At 36.0% G+C, this 26,705-nt stretch overlaps 1 protein-coding gene across 4 annotated transcripts in view; it reads left to right on the plus strand.

The window, feature by feature from the left end:
- The window catches only part of LOC141446194 (GAS2-like protein pickled eggs), a 41,759-nt gene that overhangs the window by 4,555 nt on the left and 10,499 nt on the right, over nt 1-26,705 (plus strand). For 3 of the 4 annotated variants that reach the window (XM_074112681.1, XM_074112684.1, XM_074112682.1), the window contains exons 2-4: nt 953-1,145; nt 6,170-6,352; nt 7,071-7,268. In XM_074112681.1, coding sequence (XP_073968782.1) covers nt 953-1,145; nt 6,170-6,352; nt 7,071-7,268 — 574 coding nt within the window. Of the gene's footprint in view, nt 1-952; nt 1,146-6,169; nt 6,353-7,070; nt 7,269-23,537; nt 26,505-26,705 lie in introns of those variants that run through there. The other variant, XM_074112680.1, reaches the window with a different exon arrangement.

The following is a 26,705-nucleotide window of genomic DNA, read 5'->3' on the forward strand; positions in this document are numbered from 1 at the left end:
TCTGGTCCAAGCTTAATCCAAAGATGGTTCTCATACCTGTTTGGGTAGTCCATGATTATTATGGCAAAGCTAACATTTAAAATTGGATCAAGCAGATATTATGAGGAACTTAAGATTAACTTTTCTCCTAGAAACCATACTTTCAGGTTTGATTTTTGGGCACTTTTACTAGTTCCAAGACAGGCGTACTCATCACTTTTAGGGAATTGCCAGTAAAGCTGGCTAGGATTTCTAAGAAAATTACAAGTCTTGGAGTTATTATCTTTCTCTTTTGTCTAGAATTATCCAATTCTATTTCTCTCAACTAGCTCTGTCTCTGTGAAAGATTGGCCACTTTCCTCACATAACACAAATCTTCGATAAACTGCCTTTTCTTCTACTACTCTGGAGATTAGAATTTGAGACTTGCATTGATGTATGGTGCATCTTCCAATAAATAAACTCAACCGTCAAATTTATTTTATTTAAAGCAGTGATCTTTTTTACTCAACTTAATCAATTTCTACAATTCATATACTATATAAAGACAAAGATATTACATTGCTATCCAAAAAACATTCATTATTATTTAGTAGAGAAATAAGTGTTATAAAAAGGAGATTTAAAACGTTATTTATTGAATCTGAGCAGTCATATGTTGTCCATTTGTGTTTAGATATAATTATATTGTCAGTGACTAATTTAACAAAGAGATTTGTGAACATCTATCCTAATTTTCTGTTAAAAACTACTAATAAAAGAAATTAATAAAATGTAGTGTGGTGCTCAAACCAACTATTAATGTTTGATCTATATTATCATCTGCAGGATTAGCTTAGTATATAGGACAAACATATTGAACAGACTGAGTGGTGTTTTCTAGCATAAAATTATAAGGATAGTTTAGATTTTTGTTTTGTTCTTGTTTGAAGAGCATATCTTTGATTTTCTAGCCAGAATCTTCTTCTTACAGGTACTAATGGCACTTATTGAAAAAGGATTAAAATATAGAACACATTTAGTAAATATTGCTAATGGGGAACAATATCAAGACTGGTTTCTGAAAATCAATCCCCGTGGTGAAGTGCCAGTCATACAAGATGGTGAGAATATTGTGCCAGATTCATTAAGGATTATCAATTATCTTGAAGATAAATATACTGGAGGTAGATATTTAATTTATGATATTTAAAAATATTTTTGGGTTTTTTGGAAAAGTTTTTTTAGTATTGCATAGAGATGTGACGAATTAGTTTTTAGACTATAGTTTGTGTTTATTTAAATAAAGACATTAATTGTAAACAAAAATTGATTCATTACAGAACAAAAAAAGATTTTAATAAAAATGTTTTCAGGAATGTTAGAAAGATTGTTTACATTTAAGATGCTTAACATCTGTGTGGTCACAGGCGTTTGCAGACCTTTTTTCTGTGCATTGCCGGCCTCTGAGACAGTGTCCTCTCGTTACAGGCTTAAGCCTTTGTCAAGGCAGTAAGCTTTAATAGCCTTCTAGAATGAGAAAATGTTCAGTTGGAATCGAACCCTGTTTGGGAATCCAATGCTCTAACCATGGGCAAACTCCTCCCTCAAAGGGTCTCTTTATAATACATACTATGAATATAAGTCAAGGCTGTCCTGTCCATTCGCATGTTATAGAGTAAAATTCCTTTTCAAATTCATTTCTCACAAAGATCATCACTTAATCCGTTCTTACTTTAATGTGAACATATTCATAAATCCGAATTACGTATTTACTTCTCCATGAATCTAATAATTACAGTATCAAACAGAAATATAAAGTTTTTTCCTTAATATAAACTTAATATATATTTAGTACACTACAGAAAATAACATTTAAAAGTAAGTAACGATTTGAATGTTTTCTTAAAATAAGTACTTTTTTTTTACCATTCTTTCTGCAGATTTATTGACTCTTGAAAGGGTTGCAAGAATAAGTAAAAGGTTTCTAATTTCAAAGGTTCTTAAAGAGAATGGAAATAAAATTTTCGAAAGGCAATGCAGTAAAAGAAATAGAATAATAACAGAGGAGACATGTTGGAAAGTGCCCATATTGACATTTATAGTTGAAAGAACTGTGTGTAGATAGAGCGCGCATCTCCATCTAGGTATACCTGCTCAGATACGAGTATATGCACTTACATTCGTTTTACTTCTTTTGGGTAACGAATTGTTCATGAACTTCAGCAGTTGTTGTGCTTTAGATTAAAAATAAAAAAAAATCTAGTTAAATATCAGGTGTTGTCAAGAATAAAATAACTACAATTACAGTCTTATATGTACAGTACGTAAACTGCAAATCGCATTTGATCAAATTCTTACATTTTTAGCAGACACTTAAGAATAGATTGACTTTGGTACTGAATGAAAAATTCAGATTAGAGATCATAAACTCATAAAAGTAATGCTGACAATTTTTATCCAATTTAAGCCAACTCAACAACCACTAAAATTGGCCATAAACATTTGGTTTCCAGTCTAAACCACTTTAACAGCTGTTAAACTATCTTTGTTTAAAACCTTCAAACCCAGTTCAAATGTTCATAAACACAACCTAAACTTAACCTTCAATCGGGCGCATTTAATCTGTGAGATGAAGAGGGCATTTTCTTATTGATAGCAACTCAGGTATTCCTTAGAATGAGCCGTGGCCCTCAGTAGCTTCCTCTTTTACCTTCTTCCAACCAAACGGCGGCGTTTTACTCGTGAGTTATGTGGTGTTACGAGTATATGCTGTCAGATTAGTTGTGCCCGATAGTGGTCTTATTCTTTGGGTATTGAAATTTTTTCAAGTTTTCTTATCAAAAAACTGTTACAAAGTACATTATTTTCATTTAAAAGATAGTTTTGTACATATTGACTATTTTTGCAACGAGTGTCTTTTGTTGAATAATATTGAATAGAAGAAAGAGAAGAGGATTCGGACACTAAACAAGCTTCTTTTTAGAAGATCATGATGCGGATGATTTTGAGTGCGTATGTACAGGATAAAGTAACCAAATTGTCGGATAAAAAATACCTACTTCTAGTGTTACGAGGGAGCCATAATATTTTATGGCGTTTGCCGGGTATAGTTGGTGACAGAACGTCCGACAGAAACGTTCGGAGATGGTTCATGGTCATTCTTTCGCTCTTCTGAACATAGGCGGGCATCAGTGCTGAAAAACTAATTTGCTTGGATAATGCTAATAAACCACCTCACACATTCATTCACAAAAATGTGCACCTCAAAATTAGGGATGACTGTGATTTTTTCTATTCACATTAATGTTCTGTTCCACTTTACGAGGTTTTTTTTTTTTTTTTTTTTTTTTTTTAAAGAAAAACATGAAACTGACATTTTTCAATGCGTTTCCAAAACATTTTTGATGAAATTAATACCTATTTGGTCATTAATCTCACAGATTAGTTGCGCCCTATGGTGTTACAAAACCTATTGCGCCCGATGAAGGGTTAAATCACAACCTAAGCCAAAACAAACTTTATAGTAAACGATTGTGTAATCGAGGCAAGTAAAACAACATGAGCAGCCTTTAATTTAAACGTAAAATAGTTTATTGGGCGGAAGTGTAACATTTTAAAATAAGGAAGTAAGTAGCGAACTGTCACGAACAGTCGTGCTCCGCGCTTGATTCAGTCCATGTTCATAAATAAATATGAGTTGGTTACAATGTGGTTGATAAGTTGTTAACTTTTAGATTTCATCACTATAGTTGACAATTTGATAAAAACTTTACAACAGTTAGTTGTCCTTGCTTCAAAAATAACTTACCATAAACTATCTTATTTACATATCTTTGTTTTCCGTATTCTGGTTGATAAATTAGCAGAATTACCGAAGTTTAGTTAGGAGATTTTGTTCTCTCTTTCTCTCTGATGCTATGTAAGGAAAGAATTGCGGTCATCACAAATTTAAACATCGAATTTTCACCAAAAACATCAATTTAGTGGTCCAAAAAAAAAAGAGGTTTATAGAAAAAACGCTTACGAGTGTTTAAATGGGTGAGAATATTGTAGCCCGAATTCTCAGATCTGCATAATATTTCTTTTAAGTATGTACTGTCATATAACCTAACAGTAACCTGCCTCAACTCGAAGTGTCCATTTTTGAGATTTGCTTTTAATGTTTTATTTTACTCTTTTTTATTGTAGTTTTGTAAACTCACGTATGGTAATAAAAGTTTTATTTGCATTTTACTGGAAAATTCTATTAAAGTTACTTAATCGAGATAGTGGGATAAAATATTTATTCTAAAATAATAAGTAGGATTACGTGAGTTGTTAAAATTGTGAGATAGTGCCACCTTAAAAAAAAAAAAAAATCCCTTTTTTTTAAACTTTTCTATAAACGATTTGTGAACTGATGCAGCTGGCCTGGTGTAACCTTCATTTTCATACTTGTATTCATTTGTAATGTTTGTTGCTTTGAAATGAATCTGAATAATTTGAAGCCTGGCGTATTTTAACCAAACATCCTATACATTTTATTTTGGTGGCGATTTAAATAATGTATACGTACAAGTTAATCGATTGTAGCAGTAGACAAAGATCACTCGTGTAACTAAATAAAACAACAGTAATACAAATCTAGCAGCGTCGAAAGTGGGATGTCCTCTAGCGTGGCAATAAAATGGCATCTTAGGTAATTAGTTTCTTTATAAATAATATTTCTGAAAGAATTAATTAATTTTTTGATTGTTAATTTAGATAATTAGTAGTGCATAATTATGGAAAAATAATTTCTACCGGATTTTAATCACATTTAAATGGAGAAAGTATAATTGTAAACATGCAAGTCGTTTTACAAATCGGGAGAGGGGTTCTTCTCAGACAAAATTCCACTTCACATCGCCGACGCTATTGTAACTACTATTTCGCAAAACTAGTAATCGATAACTTTACAAAACTTTTCCTTTATGAAGTTATGTTTTCTACAGTTTTTACACATTTCATATAAAGCTTGATATATATTTTAAAAATTTTATTATCTCGTTTTCCTCATAATTTACAAACAATTCGATGTGAACACTTTCTCTTAAGGCGTTTAGGTAATTCAATTTGGACTTAGATATTATGTATGTTCTCTGTAATACGAGGGAGCGTATAGTCGATACGTTAAAAATCGATAATCTGTGATAAAAAAAAAATTCTGTTTGAAGCGTTTTGTCCTAATATAAGTTATGTTCTATTTCAAATGAAATTCTTTTACGATTACTTGGAAAATTGCTGGAAAAACGTAGAAAAAAAAATTGTTTCGTAAAATAAAACCACGATTATTGGAAATGCTAGATATGTCAAATCGTTTAGACATAAAAATATCATTCTGGTTGATCCGATTTCTTTTCGATATTTAGTTTCCCCTGAATGTTGGGGTAACTCTTAATCCTAGAGCAATCATTTCAGACTGTTTCTAAAAACTTTTTACCAGTTTTTAGATTATTTATTTTATTTTTTCGTAAGTATTTTACGATTTTGCCCAATCAGCTTGCATATTTAACCTGCTAAGTGTGTTTGACGAGTATACATACATGTCAAACCAAATCTCTATTACGTTGCGTTCGACGTGTATACTCGTGAAAAATATAAAATTGCCAATAAGTATAAAAAAATTATAATAGAATAAATAGAAATTTTAACAAAATGCAATAAGAATATTATTTGGTGGGATGTTTCCTTTATCTTACCAATAGAACTGCCAAGTGTTTTATACGGAGGGTGGCGGAGGGAGTCAGCCAAATGATAAGTGGTTGGTCTCTGCATTAGAGATTGGGGAATTAACTCACACAAATAGAAGCTCTCAACCCTTGTGCAATGCCGTTTTTACCTTTTAGTTAGAGGTTCAGAACTCAGTACGAGCATGATTTCATTTTGCACAGAATTCAAAAGCTCTTGGCGTCCCTGGTTAACTAGGAGCAATGCATATGTGAAGTGGTGCAAGATTTTGAATGAGCACAGAATGCTCTGTCTGTAATTTCAAGCCCCAGAGCTTGCAGTGACTATTACGACTATTTTAAACTTTTTGTTGTTTTGTGCCCTGCGTTCGACGTCATATACACGTCATTGATACTGATTTTAATTTCGCACACTGTGGGAGGTTTTTTAAACTAAATTCCGCGTTTAACTGGTTAAAAAGTGCTGCCTTAGTATATTGTAGAATATTTTACCATTTCAGAGTCGCACGCCAGATTGATTCCGACAGATGAAAGCGCTGACATCATCGAAAAACACAACCATTTCCACACGATTATCCACGAACTACCAGCTGACGTCATCACCATAGGATCGTTCTATCATACGGAATTCGTTAGAAGTCCGAAATTGCCATTTATATATCCAGTTCGAAGGCATATGAAAAGTAAGTTATTGTGAAAGTTTTATTAGATTTTAATGAGATAAGTTCAAGTACTTTGATGGCCACCAAACTTACCACGAAGTCCTTTGCCCATATCTTTACGGTAGGAGGAGGTTTGAGTAATCGGACTGCTAGGGGCAATCAAGACTTCATTTCCTACCAAGCTTAACTTGGCCGCTTCAATGTGCACACTTTATCCTAAGTTTCACAGCTTAAGAATAATGAGAAGGCGAACGAATTAGGCCTCAAATAAACCTTCTGAAGCCTGGATACTGCCTGCGGCATATTCTAGGTGTGTTAATCATCTTCAAGCTGAGATCATCTGCACAGGGGTTCTAGATTTGTTGACCCTATCCTAGTAGATTCTTCCTTGAACCTATTCTGTCTATAGGCAGGCCAGTGTCAGAGACAAGAGACGTTTGCGCGACACTTTTGGTTATTCGGAGGCTAAGTTCTTGATCAACTTTATTGCCATTGATCGCCACTTCATATGTTACAGCCTCTTAAAAGTGTGCCAGTCGCAAAGCTCGATTTCCATTGAAATGATCTTCAAACGTAGAATCCTTGAAGTCCCCTGAATGTTTAGTACCTGGCTGGTTGTTGTACTGATTTGCAAGGTTGTAATTAACTGAGACCTCCCAAAAATAATAATCTCTTACCACATTATAGTAAATAATTAGAGTTGTTATGTTTTTTTTCTTTTTTTCTTGTGTTAAAACAGCCGTAACAGCAAAATCACTGGCCAAATTGAAGACATTGTTAGAGAAAGGTCATGAAGCTGGGGAAACTTTAAAGTTAAAGATAGAGTTTCTGGAGAAGCTGGAAGCGACCATCAAGGATAAGGAGGCGTTCAGTAAGGTGCTGGAGACGGTGGATCGGGTTCTGGACGAGGTGGAGCAACAGCTGTGGGACAATCAAGGTAGGGGCCTAAGGCACATCATAACAAATCCAGGGGATTGGGAAGGTTATTTTTTCGCAAGTTACAGTTTGGGCAACCTGTGCTTATTGTTCTATTAAATTTAATTAGAATCAAGTGCTGTGATTTCTTTTCTATTTTTTTGATTATAAAACATCTTTCGACGGCATAAATTATAATCTCTTATAGTAAAAACTGAATAGTACAGGCATTAACAAGAAAGAGACAAGAATCGTAAATAATAACCACACATCCGTATTCTATTCAATGTGTTTCATGTTAAAAATGAAATTATGTTTTTTATTTAATGTTCTGAATTAAACGAGGGGGGCAACGACATTTCAATGGTGTATTCCATTTAAAATTTAATTTTATTTAGAGGTGCCCCCGCCTTAAGGGGTTTAACTGACCACAAAAAAAAATCTTTATTAAGATGTTAGAGATTGGATTATTCAGCCCAGTAATTTGTCTTGTTAGTTCAGGTGCTGACTGTATAAGGTATTACCCGGTGATTCATGACACCAACAGGTGGTGGTAACATGTGTCTCTGTGTGTGTAGCGATATTAGCGCTCCCTGCGGCCTCTCGGGCAGCTGATTGATCTTCAGAACACTCATACAGTGTTCAGCCAAATTACTTCCCCCCTCTCGGTAGGGGGTTGCATTGGATTTGAAATTCCAGAGCTGTCATAGGATACCAATCCCAAAAAAATCTTATTCTTCGAGCCCACTCATGGTGGTGGGAAGGAGGTCTTTTACAATTGAACCTCTTTACCCTTTACATTTGTTCGCATGTCTTTGCAAATTCTAGCCGATTAGAATGATTGGAAGAAAATGATTAGTACGTGATTTTAATTTCGGTTAAGCTGTAAGGATGGCAGGAATATATAGAGTACTGATCCATCCATTAGTTGTAAGTTTGTGTGTAAATATTTGTACATAGTAGAGGGAGGAATGTGTGAAGCGAATGTATTTATAAGTAAGAGTGAGTGATATTCTAGTGATAAGCACCTAGACCAGGGATGGTGAACCGTTTTGAAACGTGGGACAAATTTTGTTAAACTGAATATTTTCAAAACTAAACATATTTAAAATTCAGTTGGCAGCTTAACGGGTAAAACGGGGACGAAACAAGTGGCTATCGAAGTCTCTTTTTACAAACATATCTGAACAAAACCTGAACAAAAGTGTGTTTTATCTGAAGAAAAATCTAAATATGGTTATTTGCTTTGGGTTGTCAATTTTTTTTTAACAAACAAAATATGAGTAAAATTATACATTTTATTTGATATTTTGTAAACAACTTTTGCTTTATTTCTAATGCTACAAAAGCATTTGTCGTCATTTGCGTTTTAAGAACTGTAATTATCAAACTAAAAAGGTTATAGATAGCATTTAAATTGCTTTTGTGTCAATGTGTGATTGAAAAAAATACAGATAGAATATAAATTATCCACCACAATTAGAAAATCTAAATCAACCCGCGTAAACAAACAAATGGTTGCCTAGCAATTGTGGGTCAGTGAAAAAGCTTGCGGGGGTCATAGGTTCGCCATCACTGACCCAGACGATGCTGGCTGTGTGGCGAAAGCCAATGCCAAAAAAAAAAAGCTAAAAAAATGTTTTGCAAATTACTGGTAGTTTTAATTTTCATTTTAACGCGTAAAAACGTGGGACGTTTACGAGTATTCTACCATAAAAATACGAGGTTTTGAGAGGTTACCTTTTCCTGTGGCCAATGGCGACTTAAGGCGTGTTTGAAAACGTAGTAAAGGATATTGTGTGTTATCGCATAGAATTTCGTTTAGACAGAGTTAATTTCAGTTTAGCGTGTACCGGATATCTAGTCCATCCAGAGTTTTAGTCCGTTCTCGTCCAGACTGATCTAATTATGGCTTTTAAAAGTTGTTTTTATTTATTTTTAATGTCTAGCTTAGAGCTGATGACGAATTAACGTTTAACAAGAGAATTTCTTGTTCCCCATGAGTCTTGGCCACTTTCATGTATAGCATCCACCATTTGGAATAGTGATTCAGGCCAATTAGAATGACGAGATTATTAGAATCAGATTTTCATTTCCAACTCACAATTATTTTCAATGAATCATTTAATTCAAAAACAGTTGCATTAATAATGAATTTTGCTTAAACAAAATAATCTTTTCTTTTTTTTTTGTATCCTTTATTGATTATTTTATAACTTTATTATTGTATATTTATTTGTGTATTATAGAACTGAAGCGCAAAAGACCTTTAACATTCACTCCTACCAACAGCTGGTCTTTTTTTTTAGCTTACCAACTTTTGTATTTTGAAGGTTATGTTTGAAGTTAATGTTCGTGTTTCCTTTTACAACAAAGAAAACAACTTAATTTTAATTATTTAATTTTTGCCTAAACTTTGTTTAAAAAAAAAAAATATATATATAAATAAAAATAAAAATTGGCGTAAACATTCACGCGTCTATCTTCGAATACTATTAACATAATGAAACAATTTGTAGGGAATAAGCATTTCCGCATTTCGATTTTTATTGAAATTCTGTTCGTATTATAATGGCAGTGAGGCCATTACATTTAAATTTAAATGATACTTTAAAGAAAAGCTTAACTTCGCCCCTTCCCAAAAGAGCCTTTAAAAAAAAAAAAAATTTGCCTGTTTTAGAAAATCAAAACAGCTGTTTTTTTAAAAAATCTCTCAAAATATTTAATACTCACCGGTTACAATTCCATTGAAACAGAAATAGATGTAACATCTTCAATAATTTTTGCCTAAATTACTGAAAATTATAGTATTACTAAAGAAAAATATTCTATCCCAAAAGTTCGGATTCGCCCCTCCCTTGAATGTAATTTTTTTTTTATTCCAACGGTCGTTTAAATGTTTTGTCACAGAATATGCATAGAGTCTTCCTTTGTTCTGTTCAGACAGAGTTAATTTTACGGAGAATGGTGTGCTTAAGATATTTTAAGCTGCGTTACTGAGTTCATTGACAACAAATCGAATTTCAATCGATAGTATTGATTAATAAAATAAAAAAAAGGTAAAAACTATCGAAATTTCTGATTCACTGAACCGTTCACTTAACAACTCAGACACTGTGTGGGGTCAGTTTACTTCATTTTGTTGTTGAAAAAAAAACCAAACTATTATAATTTTAAGATGCGTGACTAAGTTCATTGACAACAAAATCGAATTTCAATCGATAGTATTGATTAATAATAAAAAAAAAAAGCCGTCAAAACTATCGAAATTTCAGATTCACTGAACCGTTCACTTAACAACTTATTTGAATAACTCACGACACTGTGTAGGGTCAGTTTACTTCATTTTGTTGTTGGAAAAAAAAACTATTATTATTTCAAGCTTCGTGACTAAGGTCAATGGACAACAAATCGAATTTCAATCGATAGTATTGATTAATAAAAAAATAAAAAGGTCAAAACTATCGAAATTTCAGATTCACTGAACCGTTCACTTAACAACTTATTTGACACTGTATTGGGTCAAATTACTTTAGACGTATTGCTATCCTAGATGTTACTTTTCGTGAACTAACCTACTTTAACTTATTTTCAATAAAAATTAATAACGAAAACTTGAACTATCGATGTATTCCTTTTGTATGAAAAGGAAGAGTTTATAAGTTTAATACCATGAGTTTGTTATTCAAAACAAGGTGTATTGGTTGATGTTATATCACAAACTTTTACCACAGTTTGTATTAATTTTTGCTTTTGTTTAGTTGTATTTAGTGATTTTGGTTTGTGTGGTTAAAGACGATGGTTGTTGTTTCTATCATTTACCGTTTTTATTTTTTTACCTTGTATTGGCACACGCGCGAGTTGTGTGTACGTACGTATTGTGGTGTAGGAGTTAATGGTGCAGGTCCGCAAGGGTACAGGTACCGCCTGATGTCGCTCAAGGCTACTTTAGACTGTTCAGACTGAGTCGTTACAATCTGCCCACACCTTTGCATTCCATTTGCAGGATTTACAGAAGGAGGTTATCTCAGTTCGTATTTTAATTATTAATTTCTCTTTTTACCGCCAAAACCAAAACAGCCGCTGGATGGGTAGACTCCATTTTACCTTTTTGGCATTTACTGAGATCCTGACTTAGGCTTATTCAGTGATTCAGTGCCCTCGAAATGTAAGTCGCCGTTTTTTTTTTTTCTTTATAGCTCGATAACGAACATGTCTTTCTAGAGTATCTTGACGGGTTAAAAACACTACAATCGTCATGTTTCCACCTGCTTCAATTGTGTATACTTGGGAGTTTCTAATATTCCTCGTAAGAGAACATGTTGTAACCTGTAGATTTTCTATTTTGAATCAGAAAAAGTGTTTTTTTTTTACTTTCTGTGCTTTGGCTTCTGTCTAAGAATGTGTATATGTACATCAAAATTTTAAAAAGGGAAAATTAACTTCAATCAATTTTAAATTAATTTTTTTAACGAGACAATGATAATTCACTTATTCAAGATTATATTGCAAGCTGTTATTCTTTGCAGTGTTGATAGAATGTTTCGGCTAGATTAGATCCATTGCTCTCTGTGTTGCTTGTTAAAGAGTGGAGGTCATATCAATTCCAGCAGTCGTTCTACACAAACTTAGCGTTCTTCCCAAAGCGGAGAACCGCTCCCGGCTCAACGACCCTCGCTGCTCTCTTGTTCTCACAATTTTTCCCTATTATTTTCTCAATTAAGCATTGTTTTTGTGTGTTTTCTAATCCTGGGAAAGACGCTGCAGGCGGTGCTCCTTCACAATTTTATTATTAGCTTTTGTTCTTTGTTTTCTATGAGAATCCGACCGGAAGTAGGCTGGTAGTGAGGTGTGGGAGTTGTGTGCGGTTTCCAAGCAAGCAAAACTGTTCACACACACAGATTGAAAGTTTTCTTCCGGTGGAAATGATCTAATGATGTTGTTGCCGTGTCTCATGAACGCTGGCGACTTTCTCTGATTGCAATTATCTTAAATTCTAATGGGCTAAGTTCCTTCCGTCGCTATATTTCGTCCCAAGTCCAATATCAAGGGTTCCCCATGTCACGAGTTGTACAGTTTAACGATGAATTATTGAAATCATCCAGGCGTCACGGTAGCCGAGTGGTTAAGATACTAGACCCGCAATGCTAAGATGTATTGTTGGTTTAGTGGGTTCGATTCCCCTGGTCTAGGCCTTGGATTTTATTTAATGGTTAATAAAAGAAATTTACAGTAAAGTATGTTTGCTAGTCGCCTCTGTCCACGACACCTAATTTGGTAGTTGGACGTTAAGCCAAAAATAGGCAATTACTATTGAAATCATCTAAGTCAATACGTGTGCGGCCAAATTATCTTAACGGAAATAACTTAAATTGAAAAGAAAGTAAATGCTGAAATAATTTGGGAAAACGGTTGTCGACAGTCAATTACAGTTTAGAGTTTGCACTAAATCTGAAAATCTTATCGGGAAAATGACACTTTTCTAAAGCATTTGTAAACGAGTGTAATAAACAGTTTAAAGAAAATCAGAGGGCGTTTTAAAGGAAATCTTAAAAAAAAAAAAAAAAAAATCAGCTCTGTACTGCGGAATTTCCGGTTTAGCCTACGAGTATTTGATGCTTTTCGCGATTTTCCGTTTTATAGTTAGATGATGCTTATCATCAACCTGCATTTTCTCGTATTCCAGTGAAAACTGAAAATCTCTGGACGACTTCCCACTTATGAGGAGAAGTCACAGAGAGACATTTAAAAATACTATTTTTAGTCAAATTTTAAATTAAAATTCCATTATTATGTCTTCTTAGAAAGAAGTTGTTTTGATGACGGTAGTTAGTCGCTTAACTTGTTTATACCTGTTTTCCTTTGTCAGTTTTTGATTTTCAATTATTTACTGATTCAAAACAACTACTGTTGTTTGATAAAGTGGGTAACTTTTTTTTTTAGTTTTGTTTCTGATGAATAATAAATCTATATTTAACAGGAGATACTGAATCGGAAATGATACTCAAAAGCTGTATTTCCGATGAACCCTCGTAATTTATAAAGTATTGAGAGACCGAGATGTTAAGGATTGTTTAAATACCTGAACGCCAGAAGATACGAGAACATTCCTTTCACAGTTGAAGACGTCAAACGGTCCTCATTAAACATACAGATTGAGTTCGGCCGCTTTGTGACAAGAATACATTCACCTTGAGTAGTAATGGCTTACGTCACCGCTCCGCACACCAATAGCGAGTGACGCTTGTAGAAAGAACAAAGTTATCGGCGGTGCGGTGCTTCAGTTCCTCCAGCTGCCGCTGCGGTAGCATGTAACTGACAGCACAATGGAGACTTCCCAATTGTATTCCTTCTTCCTTGCTGTTTAATTCTCTTCTTGTGTAATACGTCAAATCTTCTTGTGAGTATTCTAAATTAGTTGCACTTGATAGGCGTATAGCTAACGAAGTTTTAGCTTTTCTGCTGTTCTGCCCTCCATCGAGTGATATATAAACTCTAATAATTTTTTCAGGCATTCAAGTCTTTATCGACAACTATTGAATAACTAATTTATATGAGGTTATAGCACATTTGACGCTAATGGTTAACATGTAGATGAAATATTAGTGGCCTTGAAAACAAACAAAGCTTGTAGTTTATAACTTCAGCTAAGCGCTTGCTATGGTGACTCACCAATTACTGTTAATAAGGTTATAAGTGTTATAGTAATACAGCAAAGAATTGGAACTTCTTTAAAAAATAGCCTCTAGAAAGAATGGACTCGGTGGCGCCACGGTAGCCGAGCGGTTAAGAGACTAGACCCGCAATACTAAGATGTATTGTTGGTTTAGTGGGTTCAATTCCCGGTGTATAGGCCTTAGATTTTATTTAATGGTTAACATGAGAACTTTATAGTAAAGAATGTTAGGCGGTTATAGGCTAGACCCGCAATGCTAAGATGTATTGTTGGTTTAGTGGGTTCGATTCCCCTGATCTAGGCTTTGGATTTTATTTAATGTTTAATATGAGAAATTTACAGTAAAGTATGTTTGCAAGTCGTCTCCGTCCACGACACCTAATTTGGTAGTTGGACGTAAAGCCCTCCTAAAAAAAATAGGCAACTATTGTCAGCTGCAATTTCCAAATTTTCTCAATTAAGTAAAGTCATGAAGGAGTTCCACGAGGAGTTCTCTACTGGGACCACTCTCATTCCTGTGGTACATTAATTATTGGGACAGAGCACTTCCTGAGGTAGGTGTTCTGATGTCTGATGACTCTTATGTTAATTGCACCAGCTAGAGCTGGCGAAGAGGCGACAAAGATGGCTTATAGCAGTATTCCATAACCTCTTCAAATGCCCCCGATGTAATTTAATGATATTACTATAAACTGATTGGCTTGCGTGATTGTAGCATGTTTACACGCTTAGCGGTGCATTCTGAGTTCTGGGCCGACATTGAAAGTTCATTTATGAAGTTCATTGTTTATAATTAACAAGTGTATAAATGCACTTCCTGTTCTCATTGTCCAACATGTAGTCCGCTGTGTGCGCTTTCCTTCTTTTGACTAGTGTGGGAAGATGTACACTACGTATTACTTCTTCCGTTACAGGAGGTTTCTCACGTCTGGGGGGGTTCTGGGGCGCACTAACAGCTAGTTAATGAGTCGCTAATTCCTATAGTTTGCCCAACCTGGGCAAATCTTCCACTACTTCCGCTCTCAGTGAGCCCCCCCCCACACACACTCTTCTTTTAAATCGCCCAAATCCAACAATAATTACTTAGTTTCACTTCCTTTGTACAACGAAAGAAGGGGAGAATCTATTCGAAACTTAATTTGCCTTTAATTAAGTGAAACTGAAGTGAACAATCATTCTAGCCAGTCTGGGGGAAACTTTATTAACGGCTTCCGGTTTTTAGCCCAAAGTATTTGGTTCCGTTCCGAAGAGTGTGCAAGAATAAATTAAAAAAATGGGTTTCTAAATTTTTGTTGATTTTTAAAAAAGTTCCTTCGGCGAACCAATAATCATACGGAGCGTAGATCCTGTATTTTGCAATTTTGATCTGTTTCCCACAGGATAGACTTCGACAGTATGAACGCTGCATTCCTGTGGTGCGTTCATCTACAACAATCCGGTTTTCACAACATAAGTGCTACGAGCCTTAATGAACGCTACAGTAGATAAAGTTACAAATTGTCCGTAAAAAAATGAAATTTTTAACTTCGCTGTCCTGGATTGTCTCAAATAACGACGCCCAATAATACAAAATAAAAAAATAAATGGAATCCGTAGGGAATGCCCAAAATAGATTCAAATTCAGAAGAATTTAGTTATTACCATTAAATAACTTCTGCTAATCACAAAATGTCTGTCGATGTAAGCAAACTATTGATATCGTACACAAAATGTGAGGCGCCACGATAGCCGAGCGGTTAAGATACTAGACCCGCAATGCTTAGATGTATTGTTGGTTTAGTGGGTTCGATTCCCCTGGTCTAGGCATTGGATTTTAATTTAATGGTTAATAAAAGAAATTTATAGTAAAATATGTTTGTTAGTCGCCTCAGTCCACGATACCTAATTGGTAGTTAGACGTAAAGCCCCGCCTGAAAAAATAGGCAATTACTACTACTACTACACAAAATGTGAAGGATTACATTTTCTTAGACTACCCAAATAGCTTTAACGTTTATACAGACGCACGTTTTACTATAGCAGAAACTTTGTAAAAGGAATTGGGATGTACCATGAGGTTCAACAATGGTTCAGATCAATTAACTGTCACGATAACTTGGCGAATTTACTACCGCACATTACGTTTATATAAAAGAAGTTGTTTTACCGGAGGTAGGTAAAGGACCCAGCCAGCTGATTCTTCCTAAACAACTCACGTGCACTATTGTCTTCAAACTAGGTGTGACCACACACAAGTGTCCAAAAGTGAAAGTGTCAAGAAAGTATAACCAACACTCTGTTACACAGTTTTTCCGAACAACAATATTCGCTACGCTTTTCACTTGTTATATGATCCAACAGTAGAGCAGAGTGACTGAGGGCGGCCAGAATTTAACAACATGTTACAGAGGACTTTAAAAGTGCAAGACGAAATATTTTAGCAAAAATTCATAGATAAATAGGTGGGTACAAATAATTTGGAAAATTGTATGTTCGTAGGAGATTCGGTAAAAAAAAAGTTTGAAAAAAATCGACGAATTTTGGGCCAAAATCTAAATATCAGTAGCGGAAACAGCATTGGGTCCACTACGATTGTTCTTCTTTGACCATTTCCTTAAAAAAAATACTTTTATGGACTCAGGGTCAACCGGAACGGATATTTCCGGTTCAACATCTTTGCAATACTTCCGCATTAGCGGAAGAACATGATTGCACTTTTGAACCTTACTTTGGTGACTATCTTTGCTGAATTTTCCTCAGAATCAGTACAATAATTACAGAATTATTTATTATTCGTAATCTTAGAGAGAGCCTCATATGTGTAAAACCACGATAATGTAGATATAAAAGTTGGGTAAGTATTAGCACCAGATTTTCGTTTTAACTTATGTGCGTCAAAATCTATGGCCAATGGCGCCGCGTAGTCTACGTTGCTGCAAAACCCATGGTCAGTGACGCCCCGGTGTCTAGGTTGCTGCAAAACCTATGGTCAGTGACGCCCCGGAGTCTAGGTTGCTGCAAAAAACCTATGGCCAATGACGTGCTGGAGTCTAGGTTGCTGCTAAAAACCTATGGCCAATGACGCCCCGGAGTCTAGGTTGCTGCAAAAAACCTATGGCTAATGACGCCCCGGAGTCTAGGTTGCTGCAAAAAAACCTATGGCCAATGACGCCCCGGAGTCTAGGTGAGTCAAAACCTATGGCCAATGACGCCCCGGAGTCTTCTCTCAGTGCACTACCGACCTCTGAAAAGTGGTTCTCTCGCCACAAAACAACGCTGTCCACCCACCCCAGGTTTTAAAATAACTCGTATTTATTGCAAAAAAAGAAAAGTAGTTAGACCTAAATCACTCGCCAAGACGGAATACCAAAAGTTCCATACTGCTCTCTCTCACTCTACATGCTCAAATTCTTTCGTACAGTCTCTAGCCTCCTCTGTCATTCCTGACAATCCTCCTCGCCGACTGAATCGTCAATGGCCCTGAGACTTCCTTGCATGTCTGAAGACCTAAACATCATTAATATCCTGTAGAAAGTGCTACTGCTGGGTAGTTTCTCTCCTCCTGCTTTCCAAGCATCTATTCATCTTATGTGCCCATTTATTTAAATAATAATAATTAAAAAATAATTTGTTTGTAAAGTGGGAAATAGCAGGTCCTGTGAGGTTTATACATTAGCTACAGTTTATTACAGCTCCATTCTCATTGACTAGCGTATTTTAGACAGTCCGATCCAAGTGGGGCGTCACTTCCCGTAGACTAGTAGGCAGAGAGAGGAAGAACAAAAGACAAGCTGGAGCAATTTGAGATTACACTGCCCACACACACAGTATCGGATATATGTAATCGGTGGTCTCAGTAATCTGGTAGTTTGACTTCCCTTCACACTACGCCTCCTTTAATAGCTAAACTTCCGTTCTACCACCATCGTGCTGAAACCAGTGGTTTCTTTCTCTTATTGGGACTTACGGCAGTGGCAGATTTAAGCAGTGGTTGTCTTAAAGGACGTGAATGATCTTGTATGGATGCGATACAACAATTTCTTCAATAGGATCGATTTATTATACGTGTATCCATCCATCTTTTCTCAGTACGAATTCCAAGTTTAAAAGAAAGGGTTATTCTCCTACTGCGTTTAACGGTACTTTAACGAAAGTCATTAAAAAAAAAAAAAATGCTAAAATTTGATTAAATTTACTCAATTCTAGTGGCCATTTCAATCAGCTGATTTGCTTCATTGTTTTTATTCTCCTTACTTATTTGCAGGTCATTAATACTGTACGTATGTTGAAGTCGCATTTGAGTAGAATACGATAATATAACCCTCTCTAAGTGGCAGCACTGCATAATGCAAAGCGTTACTAGCGCTCCAGCAATATTGTTTGAATCTAGACTCTGAGACATCTCTGATTCGTCGGTTGTTACCCGGACGCGCCCAAGACCCGGGTGAGAAAATGAGAGCGCCTTGCTTTTCCTAGATTTTCCCACACCATTCTTAATTGTGAGCGCACACAATAATTCACACGCTTTCTTCACATTAACTTTTCAGTTAGTCTCTTACAGTGCTACCAACCAACACGATGTTACTTGAAAACGTTCACCTAAACTGACTTTCCTTTACGGCTAAAACTTTTAATTGGACAGAATTTCTTTTGTTTTGCAAAATGATTGAAAATTTTCAGTTCTCAGTAAAATGTGACGAATACCTCAGTTTCCTTTTAAATGTAGTTCTAATTAGTATGCTTTATTTTTTTTAGCTGACAAATGTCTTTTAAAACGTTCACAATTTGAAAATTTCTTTTAGAAGAACCTTATATTAAAGCTTTAATTTAATCCAGCCCATAGTTCATGAAAATGCCGACGTTCAGCGCCATTGTGTGCTACAAGAGCCTTTGATGAGGTTGATTGTACAGGCAGATTCAGTGGACTACAGTTAAGAGCGCAAAGAACAGCCAATCTATGCTGGATCTGCCATTCCATGCAGATCATCAAAAGATGGACGAAAGATGATTGGGTTCTGCTTAAATAAAAACCACTAACCCAAAAAAAACTAGTGAAAGAACAGTTTGATCCGAGGATCCTCGCCAAAATCTATGCAGAATAGGTGTGTCTGGGTCGCCTGACTGGGGATGTACAGGTTCAGAAATCTGCTGGGTTTTTTTGTTGACTATGGAAGACACTTCGTTGGCATTGAACTATTCAGAGGCTTTTTCTCTCATGTGATTCGGTGGCTTGCGTAAGCTTTAGTCCTAAACTTTTGGTTAAAGTTATTAAACCAAGGGATGTTAGCACAAATCTTAATGAGTCAAAATGAATGTAGTAGGCCTTATTTTACTTATTTCCCATTTATATGCAGTATTCTAAGGGTGTCGCAGAATTTATACAATATTTTCATCTTTGTGGTTACAGCACAATGCACTTGGCTATTCGAAAGGTCTGATCTCCATAGAATTGCAAATAAAACCATTAGCAAAAAAAATATCCATTTTACTTAATTTTTTAATAAAATTATCTCAATTCAATAATTCATTAGAAATTATTTTTCATAACCTTTTTCTCTGTTGCTTTAAAAAAATAAAAAATAAAACAGAAGTTTGTAAACATGTGTACGAAGCACAAAAATCGATTATTATATTAAAAGAACGTTGCATGAATGTACAGAGCAGAGGTTATATTTATGGTTACTTTATTATCAAGTGGACGTATTTTCTTTATTTTATGCCTATTTACATTCAGTTCATCTCTTTATTTAATTTATCTCAATTCTTTTTTTTTGTGTAATAATTGTAAATAATGTTTTTGTAAATAAATAACATTTACACTAAGACTATTTTTTGTCGATTACAAGCCGGCACTATAAAGGGTGTAGATGACGGAGATCGTTGCGTTAAATTTAAGTATGTTTGTTCAATTAAATCTAATTAAATTCATTTATAGAACTAATCTTCGACAGCAAAAAAGCCAATTAAGTAAGTAATTGCATGTCTCTGGTTAAATATACGCCTGTGGTTTTATTTTATCGTCGAATGAGACACCTATTCAGTGTAGACAGGTTATATATTGTGTTTTTTAAGATTTGTAGTTAATGATTTGTGTATTATTATTGAAAAGTGAAGCTATTCTAGTTAGAATCTTTGATTCACTCGCGTAGTGTAGAATTGGATAATTGTTGAAATTAGCATAAACAATGATGGCCTCCTACGCAATGTTGGGCTAACATTTTTGGCCCAATCAGCTGTTAACAAGATTTTGAAACCTTTTTTTAAAAAATATTTGTTGATCGTGACATTATTATTGGAGACCAATCCTTCCAGTAATATCATTAAAGAGTTTATTTCTTCTTAACGATGATATGCAAAATAACCACAAGTAATTGGCCACTCTATTGTTTTCAATGGCCAATGAATAAATAAAATTGAGAGATGGGTGGTGGTGCTGCGCATGCGCCCAATTTGACACTATCAGTAATGCTTTCTCCCTTCCGGCAAAAATATTTTTTTAAAGTTGACCCACTTCAATAAATATTTGAAGCGCTGTCATCTCGCCTCTTAATGTTTTGGGTCGATCCAAGTGAAAGCTTCAAAGTTTTTTTTTTATTTTTTCTGCTTTGTTTATCTTGATTTGTCTTGTCTGTCCGTGAAAGTAGAATTATTTATATTTTCGTAAAGTTTGGAATTATTAAAAACTTCTAAAGTGAAGGTATTGTTGGGTGAATTACATAAATGAGGAAATAACTGGGAGGTTACACTTGAATATCCGTTTAGCCATCGCAAATACTTTTTCTTTTTTCTTGAGTAAATGCACCTTTAGATCCGTTTTAGAGTATCGCATTTTCTGAGGATTCACTGAATTAAAGTTTGTCTTTGACTTAAATAAATCCGATGTACTATTTTATTATTCAAGATTGGCCCTGTGTGGCATAGTTTACGAGGTGTGGCTATTAAATAACGAGACTATTGTTGTAAAACATTTTATTTTAAATTTTGTACATATGTATTTAGTTATTATCACCTTCAATATACACCCTTCCCCTATCCCTACATGCGAATTTACCATATTGTTCAGAAACAGTGCTGGAAGTCTTTTTCTTCTGGGAGCTCCTGCTTGATGCGTGCCGCTTTTTCTTTCACAGCTTCAACGGGCCGAAAAATCGTGTTCCTTTTAATGCAGATTTGACTTTACGCGAGAACAGATAAAAGTCACATGGGGCGGCCAGGTCAGGCTGTATAAGGCGGATGGCCTTATAAACTGGGTTGTTGTACTTGGCTAGAAACGTCGTCTTGTGACAGACAATGCAGTGTGAACCGGCGCGTTTTCTTGATGGAGAACCACGTGACTCTTTCAACGGAGTTGAGCAAGCACCTCAGTGGTAGTAATGTTGATTAATTATAATCGATATTTTCAACCGTTTTGGGCGGTCATCATCTCCGTCGTCTTCTCGGCCATCTTGAAAACGCTTGAACCACTCAAAAAACTCGTGCACGTGATACAGCATTCATCGCCATAAACTTCTTTTAATAAAAGATAAGTTTCAGGAGCGGTTTTACCCAAGTTTTGATGTGAAATTTCACAATTCGTTGCTCTACTACATGTGTAGTATCATGTTTTGCGGCAAAACGAAACTAACACCTCTTACCCAAACGACGGTTCCGGTCAGACACAGATTTCTCTACAAACACGCGAGACGCTGCACAATCGAAAGAGAAGGCTTTACGCTGCACAGCTGTCGGTCGTTAGGATTTGGCGCATGCATAGTTCTTCTGTAGCAGCATCAGTCTCGTTATTTAATAGGCACACCTCTAAATATAGGCCTAAAATGATCCTTGTGATACCCAAAGAAAACCTAAACTTTTTTAGGCTGCCCATATAAAAACTCGAAACCAGGACTGGTGCCCGTAACGTATCTTCCTTTATAATGAGTCACGGATAAATCCCTGAATCTGATTCCCTAGGGAAAATCTAGGACACCACCCGCTTGTTGAAGACCCATAATCTATGGCGTGACTAATTTTAACCCGGGATTCCTTTATGTCTATGAATCCCTAAAAAAACTTTAGTATTCTGTTCCATTTCGTTAATATTCTCTTAACAAGTTTTGTAATTAAACTCCCGAAACTAGCCCCAGTGCTGCTGAACTAAATGCCAGCGCAAAAAAAGAGGAAGTCAAGAAAAACAGGGTTTCCTTATCATGGAAGATGTAAGACTCTGATAACCAGGAGTTGGGCAGATCCGTAACGTCTTTTGAAACTTAAGAAAAGAACTTTTAGAGGCTTGATTTATAAGAAAAGATTTCCGTCTAAGAGAAAGATATATGACCTGGAAATGATTTTTTCCTTCATATTAGCATCCCAAAGGAAACATACGTCATCCAGTAGGGATCAATGAAAGTAATCTCTTCCAGACCCGTGACCTTGGCTAGATTCACTCACAGGGAACTAGCTGTACTCAGCAGAAACCGTACGTGGACAACAATCGATATGACCACCACCTACACAGTGAACCAGGTCATATGGCAGACGACAATCGATATATCTGTAGCCAGCTACTCCTGCCCCCTAATTGTGGTGACACTTTAAGAGAAATTGATTCACCGTTCAGTATTTCAGATTTTCTTACTCACAATTTCTTGAAAGTCAATCTGGGTGTAATCTTTGACTCATCGTTTTTCCTTTTGGTCATAAAATCAATCAATAGTTTAGGTTTGTATTAAAACTTGTGGAAGTTCTTGTGAGGAATTCCTTAATTTCTCGCAAAATTAGCGCCTAATTAGTCTGATAGATTCATTTGGGATTCGCTCGCTGCTCAGCATCCAGTTCCCCTTCAACGCAATCCATATTCAGTCCTCAGAAAAGATTCAAGTAAGTTATTCCCAGATACATTGTTTTAAAAAAATCTGTAAATACAATAATATTACACTTGGTTTGATAGATTACGATAATCTATCAAATAATTAAAATTAAATACCTGATAGGCTATAATTTGATGACCTATTCATTTACAACATGATTAATAGACTCAGATCTGAACTTGTTTTTATTTAAATATATATATACGAAAATATAAATTCTTCTTCAAGTTTTATAATAATAAAAATGATGTAATAAAGGACATATAGTGAGAAGGAACTAGCTCTGTGGTTAGCATACTGGATTACAACGTGGCGATTATCTCTGGTATCCCTTAAATTTTGTTTTCTTCCTAAGTAGCTCTCTCTGTTCGGTGATGGTCGGAATAGTCCGTAAGAAGTCTGAAGGTCGGTAGTGCATTGGAAAAAGCTCCGGATGCTAATGACTTTAGAAGTTGACTCGCCTTTAATTAAAAAATAATAATAATAATACAAGGGAAGGAATTAGCTATGCGGTTAGCGTACTGGACTCCCACGCGGAGGTCCTCGGATTCGAATCCAACCGCTGATCTCCTTAGATTTTCTCTTCCTAGGAGCTTCTTACAGACATCACTGTCCGGTGATGGACAGTGTTGTCTGTAACGAGAAAACACTGTCCGGAGGCCGGCAGTGAACTGAAAAAAGCTCTGGGCGCCAATAACCGCTTTGATGTTGACGTGCCTTAAATTATAAAAAATAATAATAATAATTATAATAATAATAAAAGACACATATTAATCATAACAATGTGATAGACCAAAATAAATGTAAGCTCCAAGATATAAATATGTCTAGATAAAATGTCAGAAAATAACTTTTAGATCCAACATGTCTTCAGACAGTCAGGTATCATCAAGTTTTATAAAAGATTTTCAATTCTGAGAAGTTTAGAATTGGAATTTGGAATTATATTCTATTTTTTTAAAAAATGTTCTGAAAAATTTAATATTTGTAAAGATTAGTAACTATGAACAAGAGGAACTATATTCTATACTCCAGATGAGAATATAAATGCCAAATATACTTAAGTAAAGTAAATATAATTATATTCTTTTTATAACGGTTTTTTGTAATTAATAAATTATTGTTAAAATATTTGAATCTACGTATAACGCAGTACTTAAATCATTATTTATTATTATTAAGTAAGAAATAAAGTAAGTGCCTATTTTTTCAGGCGGGCTTTACGTCCAACTTACCTAATTAGGTGTCGTAGACGGAGGCGACTAGCAAACCATACTTTACTGCAAAATTTCTCTAATTAACCATTAAAATAAAATCCAAGGCCTAGACGCCGGGAATCGAACCCAGTACCACAATACATATTAGCTTTAAAGGTCGCGCCTCTAACCGTTCGGCTATTGTGAAATTAAAAATCAATAAATATTTTAAAATGATTTATTGTATTAAATTCGTTTATACAAATCAGTAAAATAAACCAAAAATATTGCTGTTTTAAATGACTACTGCCTTGAAAGAGCATAATCTTGAGTATTCCTAAAAATAAATTTTGCTTACTCAGCGTAAAAAAAAATACTGATAAATATTTAATTAATTTTTTTCTCTGTAAGTGAGAACGGGTTTTATTATTTATTTGCAGAGGTGGCGCTGTGTATCAAGAGCTCTACGAACTAAATCATCGTTCAAGTATTTCTAGCTAAATTGAGTGAAATACGTATATAATTAGTAATAAAAGAGTTTGTTGTTCCTTAGAAAAGTGTGAAGAACATATTCAGTTCCGGAATTATGCGTTAATCCCGGGTGGGTGTGTACGTTGATATACTGAGAAGTACCGGGTGTGACGTGTCCACGCGCAATGCTGTAGACGTCATTACTCGGCAGACCACCATAATTAAGTTAATGTAGTTGAAATGTGGTGACGTCACATGTTTGCTCCTCCTACCGTTAGCATTGTTGTGACGTCACAGAACATATGGGGACATGCACCTCGCGTAATCTTCTTTCTCTTACAGCATGCACGTCATAACAAATTTTTGTAAAAAAGGCATGACATTTTTATGCTTAGTTATAGATATAATTTTTACTTTATTTTATTTTATTATAATATGGCAAGGAAAATGTAATGCTTTCAGATTTGCGTCATCAAGTTAGTGCCGTGAAAATATGCGTGAAATTTAAGTATTACTTATTTTGTTAAGGTTAGTTTATTAAAAGTCAATTTATTTAGAATTTTAAGAATGTAGCTTCTAGTCGTGCGTCATAGTTTGGTGACGTTCAGTGCATGCATCAGAAGAGAAAAGAGAAAGAATGGAGTGATGCTGGCTAATATCTAAACATCAACTTTTAGGACTAGGGGCGGCCTCAGAACATTTACTTCCGGTGGAGCGTAATTTAAAATCAAGCGGCTCCTCTGCAAGAGTTACACTTTCCCCAATCTGAGAGCTCTGCTCGACTAGACCAACTACGTTGGAGTGGCGCTGTGTGGGACCGTAGCCCCCTCCAGGGCGAGCTCAGCGCTCCTTCAAGGTCCCTCCTCTCCACATATGGTGGCGCACTGCGCTCTCACCAGTTCACATCCTCTCGCCGACCACTCGACTCTTAACTACGGTAGTGTTCGGCACTCTTGACTATTAGTAATTCCACTTTCGTGTTTTTTTTGTAAATAGTAGCGGGTCAATAGCAAAGTGTGACAAACAACTGCGAGCATGGCTGTGATGGTGGAACAGAGGCCGTTTAGGCCCTTCAAATCTTTTGAAGAATACCTGTACGCAATGAAAGAAGATCTGGCCGAATGGTTGAATGGTTTGTATCCAGATCTGTACATTACTGTGGACAATTTCTGGGCCAGACTGGACACGGGCGTAGCATTGTGCCAACATGCTAACAATGTGCGCGACTTTGCCCAGAGATATGTACAGTGGCGGCAGGCGAACGGTCGGAGCGAGTCCAGCGCTGCCAACAACGTCCTCAAATATCCCAAAGTGAAATGCTTCAACAGTGCCAAACAGGGCACTTTCTTCGCTCGTGATAATGTGTCCAACTTTATCAGCTGGTGTCGGCAAGCTTTACACATACTGGAGTGCCTTCTGTTCGAAACTGATGATCTTATATTGCTGAAGAACGAAAAGAATGTGATACTCTGTCTGTTGGAGTTGGCACGACAGGGTGCCAAGTTCGGCATGCCAGCACCCATGTTGGTGCTTATGGAGAGGGAAATCGACAAGGAGATTGCTCGCACCAATGGCCAGTCCGAGGAGGAAGTGTTGGAAAGTGGCAGCGAGTCTGACTGCGAAGTAGCCCAGGCCAAGGCGCAGATTGTCACCAACGATTTGAAATCCTTGGACGATATGGTGCGCGTGGAAATACAAATGTGCAAATGTCCTACCCAGTTTCCGATGATACGTGTCTCAGAAGGGAAGTACAGGATTGGCGATACAAAGGTACTGATATTCGTGCGTCTGTTGCGGAAGCACGTGATGGTGCGCGTGGGTGGCGGCTGGGATACGTTGGCCCACTACCTGGACAAACACGATCCGTGTCGATGTCGTACAGCGCACAAGGCCACCGTCTCCTCCAAGATTTCGGGCATGAAGACCGGCGGCCAGCACATTGAGATCGCCAGGGCCAAAGTCACGTATGAGCGCAAGGACGAGCGCGAAGAGACCGTCTGGGGCGGTCGGCCGTACTGCGTGCCCAGCACGGTCAGTCCGAGTGCACAGTGAGTCAGTGTGTCTACCGGTCAGTGTCAAGCTCTTTTAAGGTAAACTCACTTTATTTCCTTCTTCACTCACTTCCGGTACAGTGTTACCTTCCAAGTCTAATACTCTGTTTTTAATTTCTAAGTAAGGGAAATGCTACAACAGTAGCTGTGTTCTGTCCATTATTCTCTGTGTAAATACAATCCATAAGTTAATATTTATCAAGTTTTATGTACAAATCGTGTATTATTTTCTTTTATTTT

The sequence above is a fragment of the Rhodnius prolixus genome, unplaced genomic scaffold (genome assembly GCF_049639745.1).
Source record: "Rhodnius prolixus isolate KJV_2025 unplaced genomic scaffold, Rpr scaffold_1, whole genome shotgun sequence".
Lineage (NCBI taxonomy): Eukaryota > Metazoa > Arthropoda > Insecta > Hemiptera > Reduviidae > Rhodnius > Rhodnius prolixus.